The 27,946-nt window shown below is 46.5% G+C and overlaps 1 protein-coding gene across 4 annotated transcripts; it reads left to right on the plus strand.

Moving 5' to 3' along the window:
• Nucleotides 1-1,492: 1,492 nt before the first annotated feature.
• UROD (uroporphyrinogen decarboxylase) lies at nucleotides 1,493-27,902 on the plus strand. 4 transcript variants are annotated; one of them, XM_084852668.1, is made up of 10 exons: nucleotides 1,493-1,888; nucleotides 4,913-5,025; nucleotides 9,993-10,072; nucleotides 17,997-18,059; nucleotides 18,166-18,363; nucleotides 19,224-19,385; nucleotides 22,266-22,403; nucleotides 24,089-24,189; nucleotides 25,320-25,386; nucleotides 26,299-27,902. In XM_084852668.1, exons 1-10 carry the CDS (start codon nucleotides 1,671-1,673, stop codon nucleotides 26,461-26,463), a joined length of 1,305 nt encoding a protein of 434 aa, XP_084708794.1. In that variant the 5' UTR covers nucleotides 1,493-1,670; the 3' UTR covers nucleotides 26,464-27,902. The 4 variants fall into 4 exon arrangements, with proteins under 4 accessions (XP_084708794.1, XP_084708790.1, XP_084708792.1 ...); XM_084852664.1 differs by lacking the exon at nucleotides 1,493-1,888 and adding an exon at nucleotides 2,009-2,079; XM_084852666.1 differs by lacking the exon at nucleotides 1,493-1,888 and adding an exon at nucleotides 2,355-2,502 and having other exon boundaries at nucleotides 4,921-5,025.
• Nucleotides 27,903-27,946: the final 44 nt, after the last annotated feature.

The following is a 27,946-nucleotide window of genomic DNA, read 5'->3' on the forward strand; positions in this document are numbered from 1 at the left end:
TGATATTACATGTAGCAAACTCAAATCTCCAAGTGCCAAACTTTATGTAGTCAAAATGGCACCATCCATGCAAAAAAGGGAAGTATCTGCAGGCTTGGGAAAATCCCAAGGTTTGCAGAAATACAAAACGCACTGGAAACAAAACCATAAGGGCGGGGGGGACGGGACCCCAAAACCCAGCCAAATGACTGAGTATGCTCAGAGCCACAGAATGCTGGCTGACTGTTGGAGGTGGGGAAATGGAAAACAGGGAGTGAGAATAGAACAGAATTTCTAGGAAATGGCTGGAATTCAGGGGCATTGCATACTGCAATATTTTGTTGCAGATCCCTTTTTTTTTAATTATTAAATATTATTACTAAGCAAAAAACGGGTGTTGGTTCTGTTGCACTTCAAAGACTAAGAGCACAATCCTGTGCACGTTTAGACATGCTGGCTGGGGCATGCTGGGCGTTGTAGGGCTTTTTTCCGCCTAAGCATGCAAGAGAATTCCAGAAAAACGTCTATTTCTGCTTCATTGACTACGCTAAAGCCTTTGATTGTGTGGATCACAACAAACTGTGGCAAATTCTTAAAGGGATGGGAGTACCAGACCACCTTACCTGTCTCCTGAGAAACCTGTACAAGGGTCAAGAAGCAACAGTAAGAACCAGACATGGAACAACCGATTGGTTCAAAATTGGGAAAGGAGTACGACAAGGCTGCATATTGTCACCCTGCTTATTTAACTTATATGCAGAGTACATCATGAGAAATGCCGGGTTGGATGAATCAGAGGTCGGAATTAAGATTGCTGGGAGAATTATCAACAACCTCCGATATGCAGACGATACCACCCTAATGGCAGAAAGCGAAGAGGATCTAAAGAGCCTCTTGTTGAGGGTGAAAGAGGAGAGTGCAAAAGCTGGTTTGAAACTCAACATTAAAAAAACGAAGATCATGGCATCTGGCCCCATCACTTCCTGGCATATAGAAGGGGAAGAAATGGAAGCAGTGACAGATTTTACTTTCTTGGGTTCCAAGATCACCGCAGACGGTGACTGTAGCCATGAAATTAAAAGACGCTTGCTCCTTGGGAGGAAAGCTATGGCCAACCTAGACAGCATAGTAAGAAGCAGAGACATCACCTTGCCGACAAAGGTCCGTCTAATCAAAGCTATGGTTTTCCCAGTAGTAATGTATGGCTGTGAGAGCTGGACTATAAGGAAGGCTGAGCGCCGAAGAATTGATGCTTTCGAACTGTGGTGCTGGAGAAGACTCTTACGAGTGCCCTGGACTGCAAGGAGGTCAAATCAGTCCATCCTAAAGGAAATCAACCCTGAGTGCTCATTGGAAGGACAGATACTGAAGCTGAAGCTCCAATATTTTGGCCACCTAATGCGAAGAGAAAACTCCCTGGAAAAGACCCTGATGCTGGGAAAGACTGAAGGCCAAAGGAGAAGGGGACGGCAGAGGATGAGATGGCAAGATAGCATCACGGATGCAATGAATATGAACTTGAGCACGCTCCGGGAGAGAGCGCAGGACAGGAAGGCCTGGCGTGCTATGGTCCATGGGGTCACGAAGAGTCGGACACGACTGAACGACTGAACAACAACAAATGCGTAGGATTGTGCTCTAACAAATTTGTTCTGGCATACGCTTTCGTAGACGCTGCCCACTTCGTGCATATGATGGAGACTATTTGCTGCAAGATTCTTTGTTGTTTTTGTTTAATGTTAATTGCTACTGCCATTGCTAAACAATTGGGAGTCGGGAACCCCCGCCGATCATACTGCGCATCATCCAGCGATCTACCAGCCCGGATGCTCTACCTTCGGCCCATCTCTAAGACTGGGTCCCTCTGCCTCTTCCCTTTTGCTAGAGGTCTGCTACGGCGCGCATTACGGTAATGCCCTCCCTCTCCTTCCACGTAAGGAGGAAGCCACGGGAGGACCCTATAGACACCAATCAGGGCAGCTGGGGAAAGAATCCGGAAGTTGAGAGGAGGGTGCTTTTCTCCCTGCTTGGTAGCCCGAGGCGGAGAGCTTGTAGCAGCAGCAGGAGAGCGGAGAGCATGGAAAAGAACGGGCCGCTCGTGTGAGTAGCGGCGGCAGCTGAGCGAGATTGTAGGGCAGTGGTCGAGGGCGTGGGGAAAGGGGCAAGGAGCAGGGTTTATGGGGTCATCCATTTATGAGGCGGGAGGGACACGGGTCGAGGAAGAGGTAACTCAACTGGGATTTCGGGCTACACCGAGTTAACGCCGCGTAGGGGAATAGGGTGGCCGGCGCCTGCCTCTCTCTCTCTCTCTCTCTCTCTCTCTCTCTCTCTCTCTCTCTTTTTCTTCTTCCTGGCTGGACTTTCGTATCTTCAGTAGTTGCAGGCGGGGAAGCCTTGGCTGACAAGTAGATGCAGTTCCATGGGTAGATTCACCCGTTGACATTCCCCGCAGGGAATCTGGCAGAAGGGAGAGGAGGCAACCCTGCTAGGAAGCCTTCTGCGCTTGCTCGTCCTGGTGTTCCCGTACGTGAGTTGAGCCCCTGGGTGCAAGCAGGGGCTGTTCAGTGCTGAGCCACCGGCCCTGTGCTGAATGCCAGACACCAGCCGCCATGAGGCTTGGCTTTGGTACAGGAGGAGAGTTTTCATCCTGTTTTGTGCTGTCTTGATCTGCCAGTAGATATTTATATGCAGTGATGCGGAATAGCTCTATTGGGCTGGGGAGAAAACTGGAGAGGGACTCAGACGTCTCTCACCCCCCCCCTTTTCTTTAGAAGGTGTTTTGTTGCTGTAACCAGACATGCGTGCTACAACAGGGTCCTCCCTCCTTTCTGAGTTGCTCTGCTTATACTTCTTCTGACATGGTAACAGACACGCTGTGGCGAGTATGAAAGCGTTTTGCAAACCATGCTATCAAGGCTAGCAATACTACACACGTTTAGGGCGCAATCCTAAGGAGATAGGCGGCCGCCTCCGACTTCGGAGGCGACCGCCTATCCGAACCAAAGGAGGAGAGGCACGGGGGGATCGTCCCCTCCGCGCCTCTCCTGCCTTGCTCTGTTTCGTTAGACAGCCATTTTTGGCTGTCGGGGGCGGCGGGAGAGGAAGCTGCCGAATGACACCTTGGATGTGTCGTACGCGCAGCTCCGTCCGCCCCGGAACGCCCACAGCCCCGCCCCTTTTCAGTCGCTCTGCGCTGGTCTTCTCCGCGCTGCCTCCACGGACGAGGGGGGAGGTCGGTTCCGGAACAGGCCATATCCATATAGGATTGCTGTCTTACCTGAAGCCCTATTGAGCTCACTGGAATTTACTTCTGGATTAATTTGCATAAGATTGTGCTGTGTGTGTGTGTGTGACAAAGCACGAGACATTTTAGGCTGTGTCTTATTGCACTGAACGCTATGCATGTATGCAGTCCAGTTCAATTTCTGATCCAAAGGGCACATGTTATGAAATCCTAGTTCTGCAACCATTTTCCATGCATACGTATTTCTTGTCTGCTGTGTGAGTTCATGTGTCTGAAAGCTTGGGTGAAAGATCACATAGAAAATCCAGAAAGGGGGTGGGAAGAAAAGGATTGAACAGAAATTGAATACGGGAGTGGTGCTTCATTTGGTAAGTGTAGGCTTGGAGGTACAAAATGCGAGTGCTTTGTCTGTTTGGGGGAATCGAGTTAAAGGCTGTGTAGGGTTACTTTCTTCTGAATTCTAGACCATTTAAGCTGCAATCCTGTGCACACATACCTGGGAGTAAGCCCCATTGATCCCAGTGGAACTTGCTTCAGAGTGATTGTGTATTCCTGGCCTGTTTATCTTGGTTACTCCAATACACTTTTCCTGTTCCTTCACAATCACATTGGAAGGAGTTGAACAGTACTAGAAGAATGTCATCATCCACCCCATGATGTGTTTCTGATCAACAGTAGTGTTTGTAAGCATGACATAGAGAGATAGCAATTATTCTGTCTTAACCTAGACTTAAAGGATGTGTTGTTATGCACATTCCCTCACAGAGAACTTTGGTGTCCTGTGACCATAGTATAGTGACTAGGGCAAGCTATGACTTTGTGCCCATATAATTCTTCCCCAGTTCAGTCCAGTGCAACTGTTCCTGCCTGGCACTGATAATTTAATCAGCAACTGTTCATGGGCTAGGCTGGTGTGTGCATGGGGGGCGTGTTCCTGATTTATGGCATCAGATTATAAGGCAACAGGTTGTATGAGAAAGCAAAATGGACTGTACCACTGTTGCAGTGAAGAACATGGTGGCATGGGGGATGAGAAAGGAAACTGCCAGTACATACCTTCTTCCAGGCTCTGGTTACAATATGTAATTATGGACTGGCTGCCACTCTTTTCCTTCCCTTGTGATCCATTTAGTATTTGGAGGGAGACAAAGACATCTGCTTTGAACTGGAAGACTCTTTATGCATGCGGATATACAAGACCAGTTCTTTCTAAGGCAGGGCTCTGGACCATTTCGTTATATTTCACATAGCAGACAGTGAGTGAGTGCCACACATAAAGCTCAAGGCCTGGATATAAGAGTAGGCCTTAATTTGAATTAGAGACTACCAGAGATAAGAGTACCTCTGAGTATCTGCAGAATGCCTCTCCTTCACCATTAAAATAACCATGACCACACAAAGATGCAACTTGTAGGTGGAACTGAGCCCTGGCGTTTTTTGTATAAGAGAGCAGGCACTGCGTAAGAGCTTGATTTTTTTTTATCCTCTCCCAGTAACCTGCCTCTATGGGCATATTTATGGTAGGAACTCTTTAACTTTGGGCAGCCTTGCTTAGCGGTAAGGAAGGCCAGGGATTTAGAGATATAATCTATGCCGAGGAACAACTCCCATGCTCAGTCCAATCACTCCTGGTGAACCTGAGGATTCAAAGCCTCCACCTTGCCTTGTGCTAAGCTCTTCCCTGATTAGTCCCACAGGCTTTCCTGAACTGAAGAATGACACTTTCCTCCGAGCAGCCCAAGGAGAAGAGACAGAATACACCCCAGTTTGGTGCATGAGACAGGCAGGAAGGTACCTCCCAGGTAAGTGAGGTAACTGGAGTGGTTTGGGCGAGGAGCATGTGGCCCCCCAGATGTTGTAGGATTACAGCTCCCATAATCCCTGGCCATTGTCCATGCTGCATGGGGCTAATGGGAGCTGGAGTCCAACAACATATGGAAGACTACAGGCTCCCCACTACTGGCCTGTGGCTGTTGGGCGATGGTCTGCCTGTTCTTTGGGCTGGGGTGACCTGCTGATCAGTAATACCCACTGTTAAGGAAATATCCAAGGCGGGTTAGGTTGAACAGTCAGAAATTTATTAAAGCACATCACAGCTGTGGGAGAGACAGTCGAAACTGTGCCTCACCATAAAAAAGAAACAGGATGCACTTATATAGACTGAAAGTTGGAGAACAAAGAAAATACACTAGCTCAAGAGCTAATTTAGTTCAGCAATAGTCTTATCAGCACAGCTGCCTTCTTACCTTTACGGATGAGCTGGGTAATGAGGGTTAATCATTTTAGCCTGATTTAGTGGGATCTGGATCATTGGTGTGCCTCTATGGGCATGGACTGACACATAGCTGCAGATCTAGCAGTTGGATACATTTAAGTCCACTTGAATCTGGTTCACTATTTTCAGGAAAGTGTTCTTTGCTTCTATGCAACAAAAGATGCCAAGCCGCAGCAGCAGGATGCAGGTGGGCCACATCATGAGAATGTGCTTCTGGTGGATGCTGAGACAACTCTTCCTTCAGTAACAAGCACTAGGCTCACTGCTAGGCTTATGGTCAAGTTGCCAGCAAGTGCTTGGCTCGCTACTGGTTTCTTAGAGGTGGCTATTTTGTAATCCAGAAGAGGCCAAAGTGCTGAAAGTCTAAGAAGATTTCACACAATAGCAGGAAAAAGGGCAACAAGCCAGTACCATGATGGCAACCAGAGATGTTTGTCTCTTTCGGGTCCAAAATGACCCAAAGGGCTAATGAACTCTTGTGTTAGGGCGCATCCAGCATTGTCTGGTTCTGGGGCACGTCATCTCCAGGGGGCAACACTTCCTTGCAGTGGGATGCGGGGATCCAGGTAGGCTGTCTTTGCAGCTTTACGGTGGTATGGGTGGTCAACAGCACCTGAAGAGGTCTTTTCCAGTGAGGCTCAAGGGAAGACTTTCTCTGATGGACTTTGATGTAGACCCAATCTCTAGGCTACAGGTTGTGACACTGTATCATAGGAACTTCTGGAAGCACTTTTTAACCTGTGAAAGGAAAGCCTTCACACACTTCATTAAGGCTTGGCAAGAGTTCAACACAGTCTCAGCACTTAAATGCAAGTTAGTAAGGTGTTCTTTAATAGGTGCTGAAGATGGGAGTCTCATGGGTCTTCTTATAAGGATCTCATGGGGATTGAGTCCAGTCTGTCGATGTAAAGCGGTGTGCACGCTCAGCAGAGCCAAAGTTAGAGCATCAGGCCATTTAAGTACAGTTTCAGCACAGATTTTGGCTAATTTGTTCCTTAAGACTCTATTCTTTTTTTCTGCCAGCCCTGCTGGCTGGGGATGGTAGGGGCACTGGAAATGCTGTTGAATTTGCAGAGCTTCGTACGCACAATTACTAATACATATTTAAAAGAACAGCATTTCTTCAGCTGAATGAAATCTATTTGTATGTTAAAAGAAAGCTTACATGTCCCTTAACTCTCGGTTCAGTCATTCTGGTTTCCAGGGGAGTGATGGGGTGCCATACTTCGGGGATGGTTATCTGAGCAGATGGTGCACCTTCCTACTCTCAGATGAGAACAGGTAACAGGCCAATTTACTCAGGATTTTATAGAGCAAGTCTCACTAAGAAAACTGTCAGAAAGTACACACACTGCTGGCCCCCTTTCTCTTTTGGCAGCAAAACATGTTTTCTCATAGTACAGAAAGAAGCATCCTTTATCAGTTAGAAGATATGCAGTGTGCAGAGCATTTACTGTGCATTGTTTTAGCTTCTGTTAAGTGTACTTGTGCTATTGATTACTGTATTATTACTGCATATGATTCTGGGCAAATTCACACCTGACTGCTTGCTATTTTTCTGCAACCAAATCTAATACACCTCCCTGCCTGTGAATTCTCACAGATTCTACATGCAGTTGTTTATTAAACAATTAAAACAAATCATATATTATTAAGCTTGCTAGGCTACATACAAAGCAAAAAGACAGAGCAAAAAATAACTAATATAACAATAGGATAAGGCACAACACATAAGATTTCAAATCCACTGTTACTTCAGTGTACAAATATATCTCATCAGTGACTTTCAATAAAAGTTTACACTTGCTTAGACCACTTTAAAAATCTCATTCTTATCTCAACAGCATCATTCTTTGAGACTCATCTACAAAATACACACCATCTACATTAGTCAGTGGCTCATCTGACAAGTCTGGACATGGCTTTGCTAGGTGCTCAACCATTTCCAAACAATTATAAGGGATACCTTTAGAAGGATTAGGCAGCAAAGAAGCAGGATTTAGAGTGGAACAACATTGCACTGTAATATGACTGCTAGAGAGAAGCAAAATTTCATACCTGAAGAGCTGTGATTGAGATAGGTGCTGATTCTTCGTTTAAGTAGAAGAGCTGCTACTGTGAGATACACAAAGAGTTAAAGGAGAACTTAACACAATATTTTCAGAGGCTTGAACAAGGAGGGCAGCGGCTGCAGAATCAAGGAAAGTACTGTAATATGTTACTAGTCAGTTCTTATCTCTATTCTTTTAGGTAAGCACACCAAGACAAGAATTTTTTTTTTTTTTATAACAGAAGAGAGTGAAGGAATAATCAGGAAGCTCAAGTTGTTTTAGAACAGTGCTTGTTTTGAGCAGTGGAAGCAGATTCAGCTTTGGAAGACCAGGGAAGTGGCTCAAGAATATCTAAATATACTCTGTCAGGGAGCAAAGATAGTGCAACTAAGTTCACACAAAAGGTGTCTGGTCAATAGAAAGAAATAGGAGTTGATGAAGTTACAAACCTCTCGGCTGTCTTAAAAGTTCTGGGGAGGGGGGGGAGGCAGCTGGGATGTGTGAAATGTTTCCATTAGCTGTCCAGGCCAGTTGGGACACTTATGTTTCTAATGCTCATCTTTGTTACAAAAAAATGGCAGCAATGCTAGAATGTTTTTCAAAAATGTATTTAGATGATCCATATAGTCTGCTGTAGTCTCACTTTTGTTTTGTTTTTTTACAATTGATGATTTTTAGCCTAATCAGTTTCTGCAGACAAATTTCAGGGATTGTTCCTAGGAGTCTGACGCACAGTTGGTCTAAAGTATTAATATCAGCTTGTTCATTCTCAGTTCACACAGGAGCACACAGGAAAAAAATCAAGAGGTCTCCAGAGGTTGCAAGAAACGAAAGGCATTACCAAATTCCGAGATACAGTCAGAAACTGATTCTCACTGAATTGGAGCACAATCAGTCACTCATGGTCTAGGGAGCTCATACCATGGCAGGAAGTGAAGGAAAGGTCGGGTCACTCACTACAATCTCCATTCAGGAATGATTTATTCAGGAGGTCCATGCCTTGCCGATGGGCACATACCATGGAGGGAAGGAGAGAAACTCACACAAGGTTCCAGTGACTACCATTTGCTCTGGCCCTTTTTACCACAATTCATACCAGGCAATTCTCATTGAATTCTTTTCCTCAGTTCACACAAGGCAGCTCTCATTCACCTGACACTATATCTCACAGACCTCTGTAAAACCCCCACCCGCCCAACAAAACTTACCAAGTGCTTAAATTACTGACTGTCTCTTTAAAGCCAGTATCCCATCAGCCAGAGCATAATCGTCCCATGGGCAGCCTCACACTGACTCCCAGATGCAGAGATTTCAAAAGGTCTCTTACCTTGGTGCACGCTTCTGGCATGTTCAGTGAATACTGGTCCAAATTGGTTTGATTCTCCTCAGCATTTGGGATTTGAGTCACAGCACCAAATTGTTAAGGAAATATCCAAGGCTGGTTAGGCTGAATGGTCAGAAATTTATCAAAGCACATCACAGCTCTGGGAGAGACAGTCGAAACTATGTCTCACCAAAAAAAAAGAAACAGGATGCATTTATACAGACTGAAAATTGGAGAACAAAGAAAATACACTATGCCTGCTCAAGAGTTAATTTAGCTCACCAACAGTCTTATCAGCACAGCTGCCTTCTTATCTTTAGGGATGAGCTACTTTGTTGGATAGGAATTTCTTGCCTATAATGAGCAAGTTACAATTACCTTCTCATGGTCAGACAAATACAGATTCTCTCAATCCCATCAGGCACCTCACCTGAACCAAACTACTTACAAGGCATAGCCAGGCCTATCTTTACACCAGCCTTCTCTGTACCAGTGAGGCACATTAGCCTTGAAGTTTGAGAGATCAGCATGTTTCTCTGAAAATGGGTAGTGAGGAGATAGTTCTCAAGGCCAGAACCTTGGGAGAATTCCAGAAGTGAGTAGTCCACCTTTGTATTTGTCTTCAAAATGAGCCTGGGAGATATTTCAGCTCTGTTTGAAGAGGACTGACAGAGGTGGCCTTGGTTTGGGGCATTTTCCTCATAAAGTCTCTGTGATGTGGTTAGCCTTTCTTTTTTGTTTTCTAGGCCTGGTTCCTAGAAAAGGGGTGGGCTGCGTGGCAGCTGCTGCTGCCCACCAAATTCATTTTTTTTAAATGTTGGAAAAAAAGAGGGCATCCATAGTGGCTAAGGAGCACCAAGAGTACAAATTAGCTTGCAAACAAGCAAATTATACCCTTTTGAGGCTCCACAGTCACCACAGATGGCATTAAAAGAATTTGCTTAATTTTTTTTAAAAGAACATTTGGCACCTGTGGGGCAGGAGGCGGCTTGCAGGGGGTGATCCAGGGAGCAGAAATGGTCTCCGGATGTCCCAAAGTTGCCCACCCCTGCTCTAGGACTTAATGCCATTTGAGGGATGTCCCCTTCCCTTCCTCTCAGTTTTCTGATCTTTTTGCAGAGTTCCGTGAGACCCGAGCAGCTCAGGATTTCTTTGCTACGTGTCGTTCCCCGGAGACATGTTGCGAACTAACTTTGCAGGTGTGTAGGGCTCCTGGAGGGAGCTTTGTCTGTCTGTCTGATTTAGAAGTAATGGTGATTTGCAGAGGTGTATATATCCTGTGGCAGAATGTGGTGGAGGGGAGAAGAAGAGCAGCGCAAAGAGGAAGAACCCATGTATTCTGCCACACTTGAGGGTTTTGTACTGTGATGTGTAAACCTTGGCTACCCAGTGGTAGGAAACTCACATTGCAATTGTGCGAATATACTTCTGACACCAGCCTGCATTGGAATTGTATGTTGAAGTACAAGGCCATCGTACGTTGCCATATGGGGAAAGTCAAAGCCCGTGACCTTGGATGACAAGGCTAAACAAGGCCTATTGGAGGGCTGAGATTACAAAACGCCACCCCAAATTTGCCACCCCAGAGTCTTTCTCTGCTGTGGTATATAGCATTAGAGGGCTCAGCTTTGGAACTGACTGCCAGTCCCAAATATTAGCAGTTTTAGCTATATAACTGGGGAGGGCAGGTTCTGGAGTATGGGAAAGGCCAGTTCCCTCCTTTAATTATCACATCCAATCTTCTGCACATCCTGGGGCCTTTCTTCTTTTTTTTATTACACACTTATATACTTCTCTGCACCTGGGGAGTCCCTTAAATATGCAGACAATACTGCCTTATATTTTTAGTAATCCTGTTCTGCTTCCAAGCTGATGACTCACTCAGTCACCCAAATTCACTATTGGAAATAACAACCGTAGGTTTAACATGCTTGTAAAATTAAGTCATTGTCTTTAAAGAAAATTATTTTTAAACCTTCCAACTTTTCATTTGTTAATTAATTTTTATTCATTCTATGATGAGCTCCCTCATCTTCCACCTTTCCCAACTCCTTCCATCTCTCCCTTCCACCTAAATATGCAATTACATGACCTCTCACCCCTAGACTGGCTGCATCTTCCACTTCTCTGGCTTCATTTTCCTCCCATGCCTCTGCCTGGACCATTCCTGCTTGAATGCAATAACCATCACCATCCTCCTACCCCCCGTGCCTGGTGTGCCTGGTGTGCCTGGGCTGGCCTCTAAAGGCATGGCGATAGAACAAATTAATGGCCGCAACGCTAACCTTCCTCTCGGTCTTTGCTGGGGCAGGGGAGGCCTAGAGTTGGAGCAGTCTGAGGTGAGGCCTTTGGAGGGGCTCAAGCCAGCGGGAGGAGAAACGGAAATGTTTGATAAGGGCCCTGGGAAGCCTGAACTGGGCTGCCAGCCTGTGAGGGAAAAACTGAAGTTAAACTATAGTGGATCATGCTGGGAACATTTATGAGAACATATATTTTCTTTATTATTTACTGTGTTTTTAAACTTCCCAGTAATCGAAGTTCTCTGAGTGGTGTACAATACACTAAAAACATAACATACAAGTATTAAAACAAAACAAGAAATAAAAACAGCCTAGAATAAAACCAGCAGCAAAGAATGCAACCATCTCATCACATAAAACCAAATTAAAAACAGCAGCAGAATAAAATACTAAAAGCACTACAACAGTCCTCAAAATGCCTGGGAGAACAAAACGGTCTTCACCTAGGCACCAGGAGAGCCTCTCTCGGGAGAGTGTTCCACAAATGGAGTGCCACCATGTATGTATGCATGGGGTGCCCAGATCTTGCAGGATAGATAGGCAGCAACCAATCAGAAAGGGGCCGCAGTGGCTTAGTGGTTAAGACGTTGAACTGCAGACTGGAAGGTCAGCAGGACAGCAGTTCGAGACCTGAGTGCTGTGTGACGGAGTGAGCTCCTGTCTTCAGTCCCAGCTCCTGCCAGCCTAGCAGTTCGAAAGCAAGAAATTGCAAGTAGATAAATAGGTACCGCTTCAGCGGGAAAGGTAACAGCATTCCGTGCACCTCGGTGTTCAGTCATGCCGGCCACATGACCACGGAAGCGTCTTCGGACAGCGCTGGCTCTTCGGCTTAGAAACGGGGATGAGCACCGCACCCTAGAGTCGGACACGACTGGTTGGGGACACCTTTACCTTTACCTTTTAACCAATCAGAAGCAACATCATTGGAGCAGAATGAGCAGCATTAATCTGCGTGGTGAGCTACAGTCCTGCCCCTCCTCCAGAACAGTACAGAGCGCTGAGGCCTGGCAGCTGGGAACTGCTACTGTTCTTACATTAGCGCTGTGTTCAGTTCTCTCAGTAAGCCAGGTGTTGGCAACCTGCTGCCCTTGGCCTAATTTCATGTAGGTGAGGGGAGCCCAGAGGGCGAGGAGGGCAGGAGGCTGTGCCGGCTGCAGGTTTTTGAGGGCCCTTGGGCAAGAAACCCTCCATGGCCCCCCTCCCTCAGTGAATTTCACTTCTCACCACCATTGTCGCCAGCTGCTATTGCTGCTCCTCTTTCTCGCTGTTGCTCCCACTTGCTTGCTTGACGGGCCAGTGAGCGAGTAGACAGTAGCATCTATTGCTCCTTCTCACCACCACCGCTGTCTGGGTCAGAGTGAGAGGCAGGTGAACAAGCAGGTTACAATGATGAAGAGGAGGAACAAGTCCAGAGAGCTTTTGTCACTGGGCCCCTGCTGTGGTGTGGACATTGGCAGGTACCCGACCATTCCTACCCTTGACACCTGTCCTGGTGGGAGGGGAAAAATGGGAGAAATAGCCAAAACAGATGGAGTGGGAGAGAAGCCCTCTGTAAGTGATCTGTTTAGATTTCTGGCAAGGAGAGGAAAAGAGCTGAAATAGATGGAGCTAAGGAAGGAGGGGTGGGAAGCGCTCTGCAAGTGAACAGTGCAGACCTCTGGCAAGAGCATCTGTCCCTCCTCCAGCAATGACAGAAGGGGATGGCAAAAAGAAAGCAAGAGAAGGGATAGCCTGCCCGCTTTGGGCTCTGGCTCCGCCCACTGCGGCATTTGCCCCTTGACAGGTTATTCTGCGGGAATGTGGTCCTCTGTATGAAAAAAAAGTTCTCCAGCCCTGCACCAGGCCCCTTGTTAACTTACTAGAGTTTCCAATTTCTATCCATCTAAAAAAAATGGTAAAACGAATTCCAGGCACAGTAAGCACCCCTTCTTCCCGCCATGGACACCAGTGAGAGTGGCTGTATGTATTCACTGGCAATTGACTTCCTTGCCTAGGGTATACCACAGTGCTTTTCATGTGATTAAAAAAAACCTCTGGTGCTCTTTCTCCAGACGTGTGGACTGACTTCTGCCTTCATTGATTCATGGGAACATCTTGTAGGACTTTTTGCTCTCTATTCGTGCACAGGATTGTGCCCTTAGAGACTATTCTACAACTCCCAGCATTGGGAGTTGTAGGACTTTTCTTCTGTCTAAACCCACATAGGATTGCACTCCAGCTGACTCTGGGGGGGTTTCTGCTCTGCTAGCTGTTCTGAGTGGTTTAAATAATAGAACTTTTTTTCTGTTTTACAACTTGCATAGGATTGTGCCCTAAATGCTCATGCTTCACTTGCTGCCTTTCCCTCTCCCCATGCTAAATGCAACATCTCTTTCACATGTTTCAGCATATAGACTTATTTCTTCGATTAGCAAGGTCAAATCATATGTCAATTCTTGATTTGGATTTTTGTTTTCTACTTCCTGCATTGGTTATTCCATTACTCTTGGTGTATCTCAACATATATAATTGCCCATGCATCACAGACTGTTCTTCAGGACAGCCTTCCCCAGCCTGTTGCCCTTCATATGTGATCCCACTAAGCATGGGATGATGGGAGTTGTGTCATGAGCACCCTAGCTGCCTCTTACAGTCCCTTCCAATAGCCAACTCAAGACACAGATGACAAGGATTCTTTCCAAGGCTTTATTCCTTTATTACTTACTGACTCTTACAGATACTAATCACTAGCGACTAAGCAAGGAACAGCACTGGGGAAAGATAGAAGAGTAGCCTAAGCTCCAGGTAAGCTCCTTCCCCGTTTGAAGGGGAACCATGGGAAGACTCTGAACTTATGGGCTATGGAGAGATCCTCCCTCTTTCCCTTGGGTCCTTGGGACATGACCGTTGTTTGAACGCCAAACGAGTGGTACGCCTCCGTTCAGCGCCCTCCATCTGTCGCCATTCCCTGCATCTGCGCCGAGCGTCCAGCAAGCCCCCCTCCACCACTATCTCACTGCCAGGGTCACTATCTTTCTTAGGAATGCTGGCAGGAGGAATCTCTGCCAGCTGCTGTGCTTGTGAGAGATGAGCGAGCTCCTCTCCCACTGATTGCTGTTCCTCCTCAGAATCAGAACTGCTCTGGGGCTCTATGGGCTCAGTTTCCACCCTGACAAGTTGTAGCCCAACACACCGGAAGGGCACTAGGTTGGGGAAGGCTGCTTCAGGAAATAGGTTTGTTATATTATTATCAAATAGGTTTGATATATTATTATAGAGAGCCAGTGTGGTGTAGTGGCAAGAGTGTCGGACTAGGAGCTGGGAGATCTGGGTTCTAGCCCCCACTCAGCCATGGAAGCTCACTGGGTGACTTTGGGCCAGTCACACACTCTCAGCCCAACCTACCTCACAGGGTTGTTGTGAGGATAAAATGGAGAGGAGGAGGATAATGTACGCCGCCTTGGGTTCCTTGCAAGAGGAAAAAAGGCGGGATATAAATGCAATAAAAAATAAAATAAATACAATTATTATACACTGTTCCTTGAATATGGCTCCACCAGGTGCAAATGCAAACACACTGGTGTTTATATTGATGAATATTATTTTCAAAACATCGTGAGAGGGGGTGCTTACTAGCTGAGACATGCTGTAAACGTTTTGGATGCTCTATGAATGGGTCATTGAGCTTTCCATTGTGAGTAGCATGTTCTATAATCATCGTTTTTCTCACACCTGAAATGCTAGGCTGAGCAGTATTGATACAAATGTATTGAATTGCCTATTTCAAAATTAATGTGTTTGGTATTCTAAAGGTAGGTGTGTGTGGTGTCTTAAACATAAAGGCAGATTGTGTGCTCCAACAACACTCTTTAAAAAAATTGACACACTGGTTTTCTTCTCCAGAGAGCCAGTGTACTGTAGAGGTTAGAGTGTTGGATTGCAACTCAGGAGATCTAGGTTCTAGTCCCCACTCAGCCATGAAGGTCACTGGGTGACTTTGGGCCAGGCATGGATTCTCAACCTAACCTACCTCACAGGGTTGTTGTGAGGATAAAATGGAGAGGAGGAGGAGGATCATGTATGCTCCCTTGAGCTCCTTGGAGGAAAGGTGGCATATAAATGTAATACATACATACATATATACACTGTTTCTGCTCAAAGAACACACACGTTCATTCTGTTTTTCCTTGGTTGTTCTTCTATAATATTTCATCTGGTCTACTTTGGTTAATGTGTATACATCTTGGATGTCTTCCCTTCTTCTTTACTGTTGGTGTTTCCTCACCTTCTTTATTTTTGCCCTTACATATTGCCTTGTGTGTTTTTTTTTAATGTTCTCTTTCACAACATTTCACATATTTCCTTTAGGGTTTTTTTTTAGTAACATTCATTAACCTTTCCCCCCCGCACAGCTTTGTCTTTTTCTTTGAAAACATTATTAATGACTTAATGTTCCTTTCTGTTTCCCCGTGAAACTTTTTTTTAATGCACTGCTGATTTTCTGCCTCCTTTTTTATATTGTATTTATACAATGTTTCCCTCTGTTTTCCCTCACTTCATTATACAACCTGTCTATTTTTTTCAGTGTTCATTGTCTGTCTGACAGCTTAGCTTTAAACATTACTTCAGTCTATTTTTAAAATGTTCATGACTTTGTTTTATTTTCCTCAGTTTTCCTTTTTCTTCACGCATTTATCTCTTTCTACTTTGGACTTTGATTAATGGCTTTTGATTTGACTTGAACTGAATATAACTTTGGTCCTTATCTTTACCTTTGCATTCTTCTCCCGCCACCTTTAAAATTGCAACCCATTTATTTATTTATTTATGCTGTCCTTAGTGCTTTTGCGTTTCATCCATCCACTTTTCTTTTAAAAACATTTTTATGGGCTTAAATCTATGTTGTGTGAGCAGACTTCGTCGTCTTCTACTCCACACTAGTGCCCTCTGCATGTCCCTCAGATATGCTCCAGAGAGTCTCCCAACCCTCCAGAGCAGATTTGGGGTGTGTGCCAGGGGGCTGCAGTGGGGAGGGGAAATCCCATCCTCCAGCAGTTTCCTTCCACTGGTGGAAGGACACAGTTGGATTCAAGCCGTATAATTGTTTTCCGCCTGTCTTTCCTTTTTGAAACTTGTCTTTGTTGTCCTTCTAACATAGACACCACTGTTAGTCTTAACTGCTCACTTGTTTTGCAACCACATGCAAGTTTTTATTCGGATTTAGGTTTCTTTTTGTTGTTGTTAATCAATGTTGTCCTGACTCAGTGGCTGAGTTCAGGCGATCAGCGGGGGAAACAACGCAGTGTCTGTTGTTGGCCCCACACACACCAATCGCATGACTGGGATTACCCTAATTACCCACACCGTGCCGCAGGTTGCTGCATCATCTGAACCTGGTGTGCAGTGGGGACATTTTCACCCACCCTACAACCCATACTGCAAGGCGTGGGTTGTAGGGTGGGTGAAAATGAATTATGCCTGTACCACTCTCCAGGTTCGGACAACATGGCAACCTGCAATGCAGCACGAGTAATTAGGGTAATGCTGGTCACATGACCAGCAGGAGCAGGGGGAACAACCGATGCTGCGTTGTCCCCCCCCCCCCGATTATCCGAACTCAGTCAGTGGATGGGTTCATGCAGTCACCGAGGGAAAATAAGCCATGGTGGCTTATTTTTCCTCCCTGGTTGTGCTGGTCATGAGCTACCTAATTAACATAATTAATCTTGCTGGGTGTGGGTTATTGTGATGTCCAAACCTGGTGAGAGTGGCTGGCTGGGGTGGTTTACAAAACAGCCAGCAACCCTAGAACAAGCTATGCTTTTCAGGGTGGCTTGTAAACCACCCCAGCCTCCCTCCCTTGCCGGGTTTGGATGTCACAACAACCTGCGGTGCCCAATGAGGATAATTATGCTAATTAGGTGGTTCACAACCAGCACACGTGGGAAGGGAAAATAAGCCACCATGGCTTATTTTCCCTCCATGATTGCCTGAACTTGGTCATTGCCTTCTTTCTTTCATTCGTTGGTTTGTTCTTTCCTGCCCTCCTTTCCTTCCCTCTTTGTTGTAGCAGTCACTTGTTTTCTTCCCTTTTAGTTGGAGTTGGCACAGCCCAGGGGGGCCCAAGCAACAATTCCCTTCCTTTTTTTTCAAAGCTGTGGGGAATACAGTCGGTCTCCTAGCTGCTCAAAGTACTCTGAATATCAGGGCACAGGGGCAAGGGTTGAGCCAGGTGACTCACTGGGCCGGGCACAGATTCCTTGAGTTGCTGCTCACCTGCCCCTTCAGGCCCCAGTCTGAGGGGAAGCAAGTGGCATGGGTCAAGGTCCATTTAGGCACTCCTTGCACTCCATAGACATCCCACTTTATATTTATAGGAAGTGATTCTTCATCTTTGGTTGAATTTTAAAATTTTGCTACCAGTCAGGGGAGATGTGGAACCCTCAGGGCCTTTAGGGCTGAGCTGTGGGAAAGCCCTCTAGTGCAATAGACATGTGTGCGAGGCAGGTCTGTAACACTGTTGGTGGAAAGCTAAGCTGGCAGTGTGAGGTGAGTGGGTTACCCAAATGGGGTTCAGGCTCTCTTTGGGGCTGTTTGCAGCTCACACTGTCTCTCATTCTCTTTGAGGTGAGTTCAGGAGATGCTGCACATAGTTGCTGTGCCTCAGCAGAAATCTTGCCCCCAGTCACCTTCCTCTTTGGATTTTGGCCTTTATGTTTCAGAGATGTGCTCCATCATTATGAGCACTGGATACTGGCTCTCTTTACATACAGACACACATATATTTTCTAGTTAAAATGGGGTACAATGCATGTTGTGTATTCTCTGTTGTCCTTCCTTTCAGCCTCTGCGACGCTTTCCTCTTGATGCTGCCATCATCTTCTCAGACATCTTGGTGGTGCCCCAGGTAAGAGATGCTGGCCTGAAGGGTGTATCTCTTATAATGCTACCTTCTAGAGACAAGCTCTTTACCCACCATGTGTATTCCACACAACATCCTGCTCTTTTCCCAGGCGCTAGGCATGGAGGTAGTGATGGTGCCTGGCAAAGGGCCGACCTTCCCTGAGCCACTGAAGGAGGTAGAGGACCTGCTGAAACTCCAACAGAATGTAGATGTGGCAGCAGAACTGGGCTATGTCTTCCAGGCCATCACGCTGACACGGCACAAACTGGAGGGAAAGGTGCCTCTGATTGGCTTCTCTGGTGCCCCCGTGAGTATGACGCTTTGCAAATGAGCCTTTCCCAGAGCCGCCCTTTCCCAGAGCCGCCCTATCTGAATCCCTCTGAATTCCTGAGGGGTGCTGAAGATCATAGGAGGCTGGCTGGCCACCTGTGTTGCTGGCCTCAGGCCAAGTGGATTCTGATGGACTTGCAGCTGCAGCAGCTGGCAAAATCTCTGGGATGGAGAAAGTGTCATGGTGGCTCATCATTTACACACTGGTGTTCGCTGTCCTAGTGGGACTATTGTGTCCCAGACTCCATGCCCTGTCTGGCTGGTCAGCCACAGAATTCTTAGGTTAATCTTTGTGGAACTGATAGGCAGCTGGCAAGCCTTATCTCGTGGCAGGTGGTTGGGGTTGGTGGCTCCACCCTCTCCCCTGTCCCCCAGCGCTTCCATATCAGTATTCTGTGCTGGGCTTGGAAGCCAAGTGTGCCAAACACTCACCATCTCCCACCTATTCTTTAAAAAACAACATTAAATGTTGTAACTTGGGTCAACATTCAGGACATTCGTAGATTTGGGTGATTACAGTTGCCAAAAGTGGGAAGTGACAAGGAGCACGAGCATTCAGTTTGGGGCACTTGCTACTTCTGTGGCAGGGTGTGCATGCAACCGGACCACTTCTTTGGGGAAATAGAGTTTGTTAAGGCCAATGGAGTTACTGGTTTATGGGAAACCGGTGGGGCCGAGAGGCATGGTTCCACACCGATCATATAACCTGGTCATTACATTGCTGCTCTTGCAAGGGCCATTTGCTTACATAGGCTGACTTGAGCAGGGTGGGACACTGGAACTAGGGCTTTTGTATTCAGGCCTGCCTTAACATTCTGCTTATTATCTGCCTCCCAGTGGACGCTGATGTCCTATATGATTGAAGGTGGTGGCTCCAACACAATGGCCAAAGCCAAGGCCTGGCTCTACCGGCATCCTGAGGCCAGCCATCGTCTACTCACGTTATTGACTGACGTAATTGTAGATTACCTGGTGGGTCAGGTGGCTGCAGGTGCTCAGGTGAGTAGGTAGAAGAAAGTGGCATCCTCCTCTTTGAGAGGAGCTGTAGGTTCTGAGCAGCCTTTTCCCGCAAGCTTGTAGGCACTGCTGTAGGTTGAGCAGGTCCAGCCTGCATTTCTGAAGGAGCATCTGAGATACCTCTTATCTTCCTGCAACTACAACCCTGAAGAAACTAAGACAAGGGAGATAGAGAAAAGGAACCCTTCAGAGGAAGAGGAAGGGTGGTGGCACGAAATCAGTAATGTTGATTGTGCCTCTAATCATAGAAACAAAAACCAGAAGGGAGGCACCCGGGATGAATGGAAAGCAAAAAGGGAACAAGTTCTCAGAGGTGCCAAAGTGGAACTTATTTATTTAAGCCCAACACATTTTGGAGACTCAGGATCCTTTGTCAGGGGCACTCCTATAAAATGAAAATGCTGCAAATAAACACATCCAGCTTACTACGGTGGAGGCTATCCTTCATATACCATCTTGGTAAGCTTGTTGTTGTTCAGTCGTTCAGTCGTGTCCGACTCTTCGTGACCCCATGGACCATAGCACGCCAGGCCTTCCTGTCCTCCGCTCTCTCCCGGAGCGTGCTCAAGTTCATATTCATTGCATCTGTGATGCTATCTAGCCATCTCATCCTCTGCCGTCCCCTTCTCCTTTGGCCTTCAGTCTTTCCCAGCATCAGGGTCTTTTCCAGGGAGTTTTCTCTTCGCATTAGGTGGCCAAAACATTTGAGCTTCAGCTTCAGTATCTGTCCTTCCAATGAGCACTCAGGGTTGATTTCCTTTAGGACTGACTGATTTGACCTCCTTGCAGTCCAGGGGACTCGTAAGAGTCTTCTCCAGCACCGCAGTTCAAAAGCATCAATTCTCCTGCGCTCTACCTTCCTTATAGTCCAGCTCTCACAGCCATACGTTACTACTGGGAAAACCATAGCTTTGATTAGACGGACCTTTGTCGGCAAGGTGATGTCTCTGCTTCTCACTTTGCTGTCTAGGTTTGCCATAGCTTTCCTCCCAAGGGGCAAGCGTCTTTTAATTTCATGGCTACAGTCACTGTCTGTGGTGATCTTGGAGCCCAAGAAAAGAAAATCTGTCACTGCTTCCATTTCTTCCCCTTCTATATGCCAGGAAGTGATGGGGCCAGATGCCATGATCTTAGTTTTTCTAATGTTGAGTTTCAAACCAGCTTTTGCACTCTCTACTTTCACCCTCAACGAGAGGCTCTTTAAATCCTCTTTGCTTTCTGCCATTATGGTGGTATCGTCTGCGTATCTGAAGTTGTTGATAATTCTCCCGGCAATCTTAATTCCGACCTCTGATTCATCCAACCCAGCGTTTCTCATGATGTACTCTGCATAGAAGTTAAATAAGCAGGGCAACAATATGCAGCCTTGTCGTACTCCTTTCCCAATTTTGAACCAATCGGTTGTTCCATGTCTGGTTCTTACTGTTGCTTCTTGGCCCTCGTACAGGTAAGCTTTGTTGTTCAGTCGTTAAGTCGTGTCTGACTCTTCGTGACCCCATGGACCATAGCACACCAGGCCTTGCTAGCTGAGTTTAGTTGCAGTGTTTGCATTTTATAAGATTGCCCCTGATGAAGGCACCTCAGTCTCCGAAACCTGTTGGACTTAAATAAACAAGTTCCACTTTGGCACCTCTGAGAACTCATTTGATTCTTGCTTTCTGTGCCTCTAATCACAGGACATAACATTTAATATAGAATCTGCTGGCTTTCAACTCTTTTTTGTTTTTTAGAGTAGATTTCTAGCTCTCACAGTGACAGATAGAAATCCCAAACCAGATTTCCACTCGTTTCAAAGTTGTGCTTTACACAGCTTGACTTCACATCACAGGAAACTTATTCTCCTCCCTAACTTCTCAACAGGCCTCTTCTCACAGTTTGTATTTGTATTTTTTATTATATTTATTCCCTGCCTTTTTCCTCTTGTAAGGAACCCAAGGTGGCTGACATGCTCCTCCTCCTCTCCATTTTGTCATCATAATAGCCCTGTGAAGTAGGTTAGGCAGACCCAAAGTCACCAGGGTGAGCTTCATGGCCCAGTGGGGACTAGAACTCGGATCTCCTGAGTCCTAGTCCAACACTAACCACTATACCACATACACATACAGCAGAGGCATGGGTTGGGGAGCAGGATTGTGCTGGCTGGTTCCACATCCTCCCAGTTTCCATGCATTTAGCATGAAGGCAAGAATGGGCTGTACCTGCCTTCCTCTAACGTGGTGCCCTCCAGGTGTTTTGGATTTCAGTTCCCATTATCCTCAGCCAGCATGGCCAATGGTCAGGAATCCTGGCAATCCAAAACATCTAGAAGATTGATGTTCCACCAGATTGGGGAAGGCACATGACTGGGAAGCAAGATAGGATTCCTGCTCATGAGCATAGAGCCCATTCTTACCTTATGCCAAATATGTGAGACATGGGGTCTGCTGGTGTAATCCCCACCCCAGCCCCCATGTTCACTTGTAGATGGATCATGAGAAGAGGGCTCAGCTCCCGGCTGGTTTCCCTAGCTTGTGACAACCTAGTCCTAGGACAAAACCTTCAGATGAAGACAACAAGAATAAGGGCTGCAAACAACATTCTAATCTTATCCATGTTTACTCAAACATAAGCCCTACTGTGTGTGTTTTCCATGGGATTTACTTGCAGATAAGTGTACTTGGCAGCCTAAGGTGATTTACATGCAGAATTGTTCCAATTGAAGAATTCTAGATTGTTAGAATTGTCTTGTACCAGGAGACTGCATTGTTCTATGCTTGTTCTGTGGGAAAGGGCAGTAGAAGGGCTCTCTTGGGGGAGAAAGGGAGGAAGATGCCACCCAGGAAGTGATGCCAATTCCCTGGTTGTCTTGCGTTCTCTTGACAGGCTCTGCAGCTTTTTGAGTCCCACGCAGGACACCTGGGGCCAGAACAGTTTGCGGAGTTTGCCCTCCCATTCATCCAGTCCATTGCCAAGCGAGTGAAGAGTAAGCTGCGGGAAGACTCCCTACCTGCAGTTCCCATGGTAAGAGACGGGGCCATTCCCTTCAGCTTCCTCAAAGGATTCTTGGCATCCTCCAGTCCTGGAGTCAGCTGTGTTCTGCTCATCTTAAACACAAAAATCACATGGTGGTGGCTTAAAGAAGTGGCCACTGGAGCCCACCCCATCTATTCATGCTGAGCATAAGGTAGAAGGCCACTGGGTGACACTTTCCAGAAGAAATACAGATTGGGCAGGTGAGCAAAAGAGCAGCCCTGCCTGACCAAACCAAAGGCTTGTGTAGTCCAGCATTCTGTTCCAACAATGGCCAACCAGATGCCCACAAACAGGACAGGATCCAAACAGCACCCTCTTGCTCCTCTGAATACGACTGGCATTCAGATCAGAAGCACACTGCCTCTGATATTGGAGATAATGTATAGCCATCATGACTAGTAGTCATTGATAGCCTTATCCTCCGTGTATGGAGGTGTATGTATGAGCATCTTCTCTAGTGCCCATAATCCTTTCAGCAGCAGAGGAGAAGGTGATGATGGGACTGGATACTCTTCCATTTCTCAGACTCCTGCTTTGAGAATTGAGGAGCTGGAAACTCCACCCCTCCTCCCCAAGTCATGGTGAATAGATACCCATTCCATGGAAGGGCTGCTGATCTTCCCCAGTCCCAGTGCAGCCTCCCCCAACCTGTGTCCTTCCAGATGTTGTGGACTACTACTCCTGTTATCCCTGACCATTGGCCTTGCTGCAGGGACTGCCCAAAACATCTGGAGGCACCCAAGTTGGGGAAGGCTATTCTAGATGCTTTGACGCTTTGAGTCTGTCTACCTGTTCTGTACCCAGCCATGCACTGGAGGGAGCTCCCTCAACTCTCCCAGCCATTACTTGGCTTGATAATCTGGCACATGCCTGCTTCTGCTTGGGGAAGGAGGTAAGAGCACATGCAGTCCCAGGCTCCCCCTAGCAGCTCCTGTTAAAAAGGTTACGTTAACAGGTGATGTGGAAGAACTCTGCCTGAGAGCCTGGAGATTTGCTGCCCGTCTGAGCTAGCTGGGCAAATGGTTTGGTCCAGTATAAAGGAGCTTTCTGTAGCATAGCAGTAACAGAAGCATTGAGTGGAGATTGAGGAGTCTGGCAGAAGAAACTGCTCCTGCACTCGTGGATGGTGCACCAAGCCCACCGCTGCTTAGAGCAAATCTGTCTATGCCTCAAAAGCACCTGTATTCTGAGCCAGCTCTCCCACCTGGAGATACATGTTGGTCTCTCTGCTACCTGCCCCCATTCCCTGCTTCCTTCTTTCAGTTTAAGGTGATCTTCTTTAATGATAAAACCCCCACAAAAGTTCTGTTTCACCACTAGAAGACAGCCAAATACCAAAGCAGTCCCAAGCTGTTCAGACCAGTAAGTACTCTGGCTGCAATGACTTGCGTGGTGTCAGTAAAAACTGGATGCTTGTTTTGTGTTTCCTTCCTCAGCCCCCAGGTTGAACCCTCATTCTCTCTTTGGCAGCAAGGGCTCTTCATGCACACACACCCTATAAAGAAGCACTTTGCTATGCCTGAGTTGGTCCTCAGAACTTCCCAATGGAGAAATGGAAAGCTAGCTGCAGAAGGCAGAGAGGGGTCTTGGACCTGGGCCTAGGACCAGTGAAATCAGGGCCTTGCTGGTTTGTCCTGCTTGTTTTTCTATCTCCTCTCCTCATCCCCTCCCAGATTGTCTTCGCCAAAGATGCACACTACGCACTGGAGGACTTGGCACAGTCTGGGTATGAAGTGGTTGGCCTGGACTGGACCATCCGCCCCCAGGAAGCTCGGTGAGAAAATGACAGTCCCCAAGGGAGGAGGGTTTGTAGTATTCATAGGGGCTGTTCACACAGCATGCTAACCCACACTCAGTGGTTGAGTGTGGGTTGTTTTGAACCATGGGTTGTTTGTTGAACTGTGGGTTATCACGTTGTCTGAACGCAGCACATTTTCCGCAGGTTGGGTTATGTTGTCTGAACGCAGCCAGGGTGGCTTGTTACCCATGCAGTGGGGCCTGACCCTGAACAACCCAACAACAAACCATGGGTTCTCAGAGTGGCTTGTTCGAGAAAATAAGCCACACTGCATGGTTAATAAACCACCCTGGCTTTGTTGAGAAAAACATGCTAACCCATGGTTCAACAAAAAACTCACACTCAACCACTGCATGTGGGTTAGCGTGTTGTGTGAACAGCCCCATAGAGTGCTTTCCTCTGTAAGTCGAACACTTTTCCCAGTGCCGTGCTTTCTCAGTTTCCCAGTGATTTGTTTCTAGTCTTACTAGTGCCATTCACAGAAGCTTTGTGCTAGTGCATCCTGTTGCAACAGGGCATTGTGGAAAAAACAAATACTAGTCCCAGTCCTTTCTAGTTAGCCAGCAGCTCTCGGTGCAGGGCGACCTTCCATTGGGTAGCCTCTAGGAAGAGCCGTATCTTGCTTATATATGATGGTTGAAAAATAAAGGGGCAATAGTCTGTGTCTGGAAACCTCACTCAGCAATAGCCTCATGCAGATGGGGCACAACGTCCTATTGCTCTACCTTTAGGAAACCAGTTCTGTTCAGCATTTTAGAAGCAGGGAAAGCAATATACCATGCAGGGCAATGGTGGTTTTCTGCGCCTGTCTCAGCAATGTAAGAATTGCCCTAATGGATAAGACCAAGTTTCATCTGCTCCAGTGTTCTAACCAGAGTTAGCCAGATAGATTTGAGACAGTCACAAGGTAATGCATAATAGAAATGGTGCTTCCTGTTTATCCGTAATGTCTGGTAGAGGTGTGCTACCATCTTTAGCTATTTAGGCTAATAGCCTTTGATAGACTGATATTCTGATTTTAAAGAGTAGGCCATTACCTCATGGTGCTTTACCTTGCTTAAGTACCCCTCCTCCAACTCCAATACAGGTATTTGTTTCTTTTTCAGTGCGCGGACAGGAGAAGGCATTACCTTACAAGGAAACTTGGATCCATGTGCCCTCTATGCACCAAAGGTAAAGAGGCAGGCATCATAAGCCCATAAAACTGTATTGTATTGGATCAGCTGCCTTCACTACAGAGTGGTGAAGAGTAAAGACAGCAACCGGAACTTTTGCTAGCTGTGGCAGGTTAAGAAGGCTGGCAAAGTGCATATAGCAAGGCTTGGGTTGTGCCTCCTTCTGCCATTGGCTTTTTGTATCACCCCAGCCCAGTTTTATCATTTTTTTGGTTCTTCCATCTCTCAGTAAAAGGGTACAAATAACCAAGCCCTATTTGGAGGTCATGGTATTAGTACAAATTATATGGCTGTAACCTCTTTCACAGACAGCAGAATATTGAGTACAAGGTAAAGACTGAGTTCAAATCCCAGTCATGATGACACTAGGTACTCCTGGGGAGAAGTACCTTCTCTAGTTGCAAATGAAATCTTGTTGAACTTGTTAGTAAGGATCAAGGGGTTGCTGTTGTTAACAGCATTTTCCACGCTGCGGATTAGATGGCATGTTAGTAATCTTTCAAACTATGGTTTTGTACTTGTGATTACCCTATGGGCTTGTGGGCTCCCCCCTTTCCTAGTTTGCTTAATCAGTTCAATATGATGTTCCATTTGGGAAAACTGTGGTTAGCGCTAACCTAGACTGCTTTTAAAGCATGGATCCAAATTGTGTGTTGGAGGTGATCTATGGTCAGCTCTAGCCATTTGTTTGAGAGAGTTATTATGGCAAAGCAGGAAAAGCAGCTGGTTGTGGGAGGGGGAAGTGTGCAAGGCTGCAGGATCCTCCCTTGTTTCCAAAGCATTGTTTTGAGGATTGCAGATGTATTTTCTGCATCGAGCCTGTCTCTCAAACTCACCTAGTATAAAATGGAAGATTAGGCCCTACTCTGCATAACTGCCTTACCTACCAATTCTTTGTCATTTTTTTCAGGAGAAGATCGGGGAATTGGTGAAGATGATGTTGGAAGGCTTTGGCTCCCAGCACTACATTGCCAACTTGGGCCATGGGCTCTATCCTGATATGAGTCCAGAACATGTGGGGGCTTTTGTGGATGCTGTACATACGCACTCTCACCACCTCAACAAATGTCGTTAAAGCCTTGTGGGAGCAGAGCAGAGCCGAGGCTGGACAGTGGACAATGTGCTGACCGTGCTGTACCAAGAGATTGCATAGGGAGAGGATGGCTATAAACCCAGCCATCAATGACTGTCAGGAGGAGGAGGGTGTACTTTTCAATAGCACATTATTAAACCTGTCGTTCTCCCCACTCATACTAGCACAGTGCTTGAGGGGGCGGGGTGGCTGGTGTTGTAAAGGAAGGGTGTGAATGTGTCTTATGTACTGCCTCTAGTGTAGGATGCTTGACTAGCTTATTCCTACAGGCTAGTAGTGCAGTTCCATTGATGTTCCATGAACACCTTTTGCTACAATGGCAGTTAGTCTTCCTTTCCTTGTAGTGGTGTGGCCCTTCTTACATTGGTGGCAATCTGTTCCTCTGATCAAGTGCAGCAAGATCTTTTCCTTCCTTCCTCCCACCCGCCTTCTGATGTTTAAGATCTGCAGGTGCCAAGAGTGGTGCTGCCTCATGGGAAGAAAACTGGGGCAGGAGGAGCAGGGATCCTAGAGAATTGTAGCAGTGAGATCATCACACATTCAGTGCCGGTGCCTCTTACTCTCCAGCCATGATCTGTACTCTCTCTCTACAGGTCTGTCTCTGCAGGATAAGCATATTCCATCTTGAGGTGGAGAGTGATTAGCCTCCCTGTACCTTACACGTAAATACCTTGCTAATGGAATAACTGATGCCCCAGTGAAGAAAAGGAGACAAAGCCACGAGCTTTACCTTTTCCAGTCAAAGAGGCTCGGGCTATAGCCTAAAGCAGTTCTGTGAGGATGGTGGTTCAAAAGGTTACATCGACTGTCTTCTCATGACTCCTGTCTCACTGACAGCTTGGATAAGCTGCCTTTGAACAGCTGTCCTTTTAGTGCTTTCTAATTGACATCGCTATGTGACTGATAAAGAAATGGCTGGAGTGATAGAGAAGTGGTATGAAAGTCTTTTTTTTATTATTAAACATCAGGTCAAGAAGTTGTACACTCAAAATAAAAAGTCAGATGTGAAGAATGATACTTCTATGGCAACAAATACTGGGTGAGCTGAGCTTGCCTGGTCTTGAGACCACTTTCAGGATTTTTTAAAAAACAAAATTGGAGTCAGACAGTAGGTAAATTTTAATCCACATTTCCTAAGCTACAGTTCACCCCAACCCCTGGCCCGCATTCCCTCCCTGCCCCTTTTAAAACTAGGACACACTGGAACAGGGGAACACAAAGACAATGGGAATAAGGAAGAGCCTTTTCGCTTCTGCCACCCCCCTTTGTTTCATTGGAACAAATTAAAAATTAAGATGAAAGCGAGCAGTGGTGGGAGGTGGAGCAGCAAGACATATGAGGGGAAGCTGTCCTCAAGGGGGCACCAGCCACTGAAGGCAACCATTTAGACATGAGAGTTAAAAATAAAGACACACATAAGCAAGAGAGAAAATTGGGTTTCCTGCTCCTCACCTGCCGAAAGGAA

This window comes from Heloderma suspectum, chromosome 4, assembly GCF_057233095.1.
Source record: "Heloderma suspectum isolate Gila_16-S chromosome 4, 16-S_ref, whole genome shotgun sequence".
Lineage (NCBI taxonomy): Eukaryota > Metazoa > Chordata > Lepidosauria > Squamata > Helodermatidae > Heloderma > Heloderma suspectum.

Excerpts from the sequence above, each read along its gene's own strand:
- UROD (XM_084852668.1), top strand. The coding sequence starts at position 1,671 with ATGATGGAGACTATTTGCTGCAAGATTCTTTGTTGTTTTTGTTTAATG. Across the intron at positions 5,026-9,992 it reads GGCAGGAAGGTACCTCCCAG|AGTTCCGTGAGACCCGAGCA; the intron begins GTAAGTGAGGTA and ends ATCTTTTTGCAG. Across the intron at positions 10,073-17,996 it reads GTTGCGAACTAACTTTGCAG|CCTCTGCGACGCTTTCCTCT; the intron begins GTGTGTAGGGCT and ends CCTTCCTTTCAG.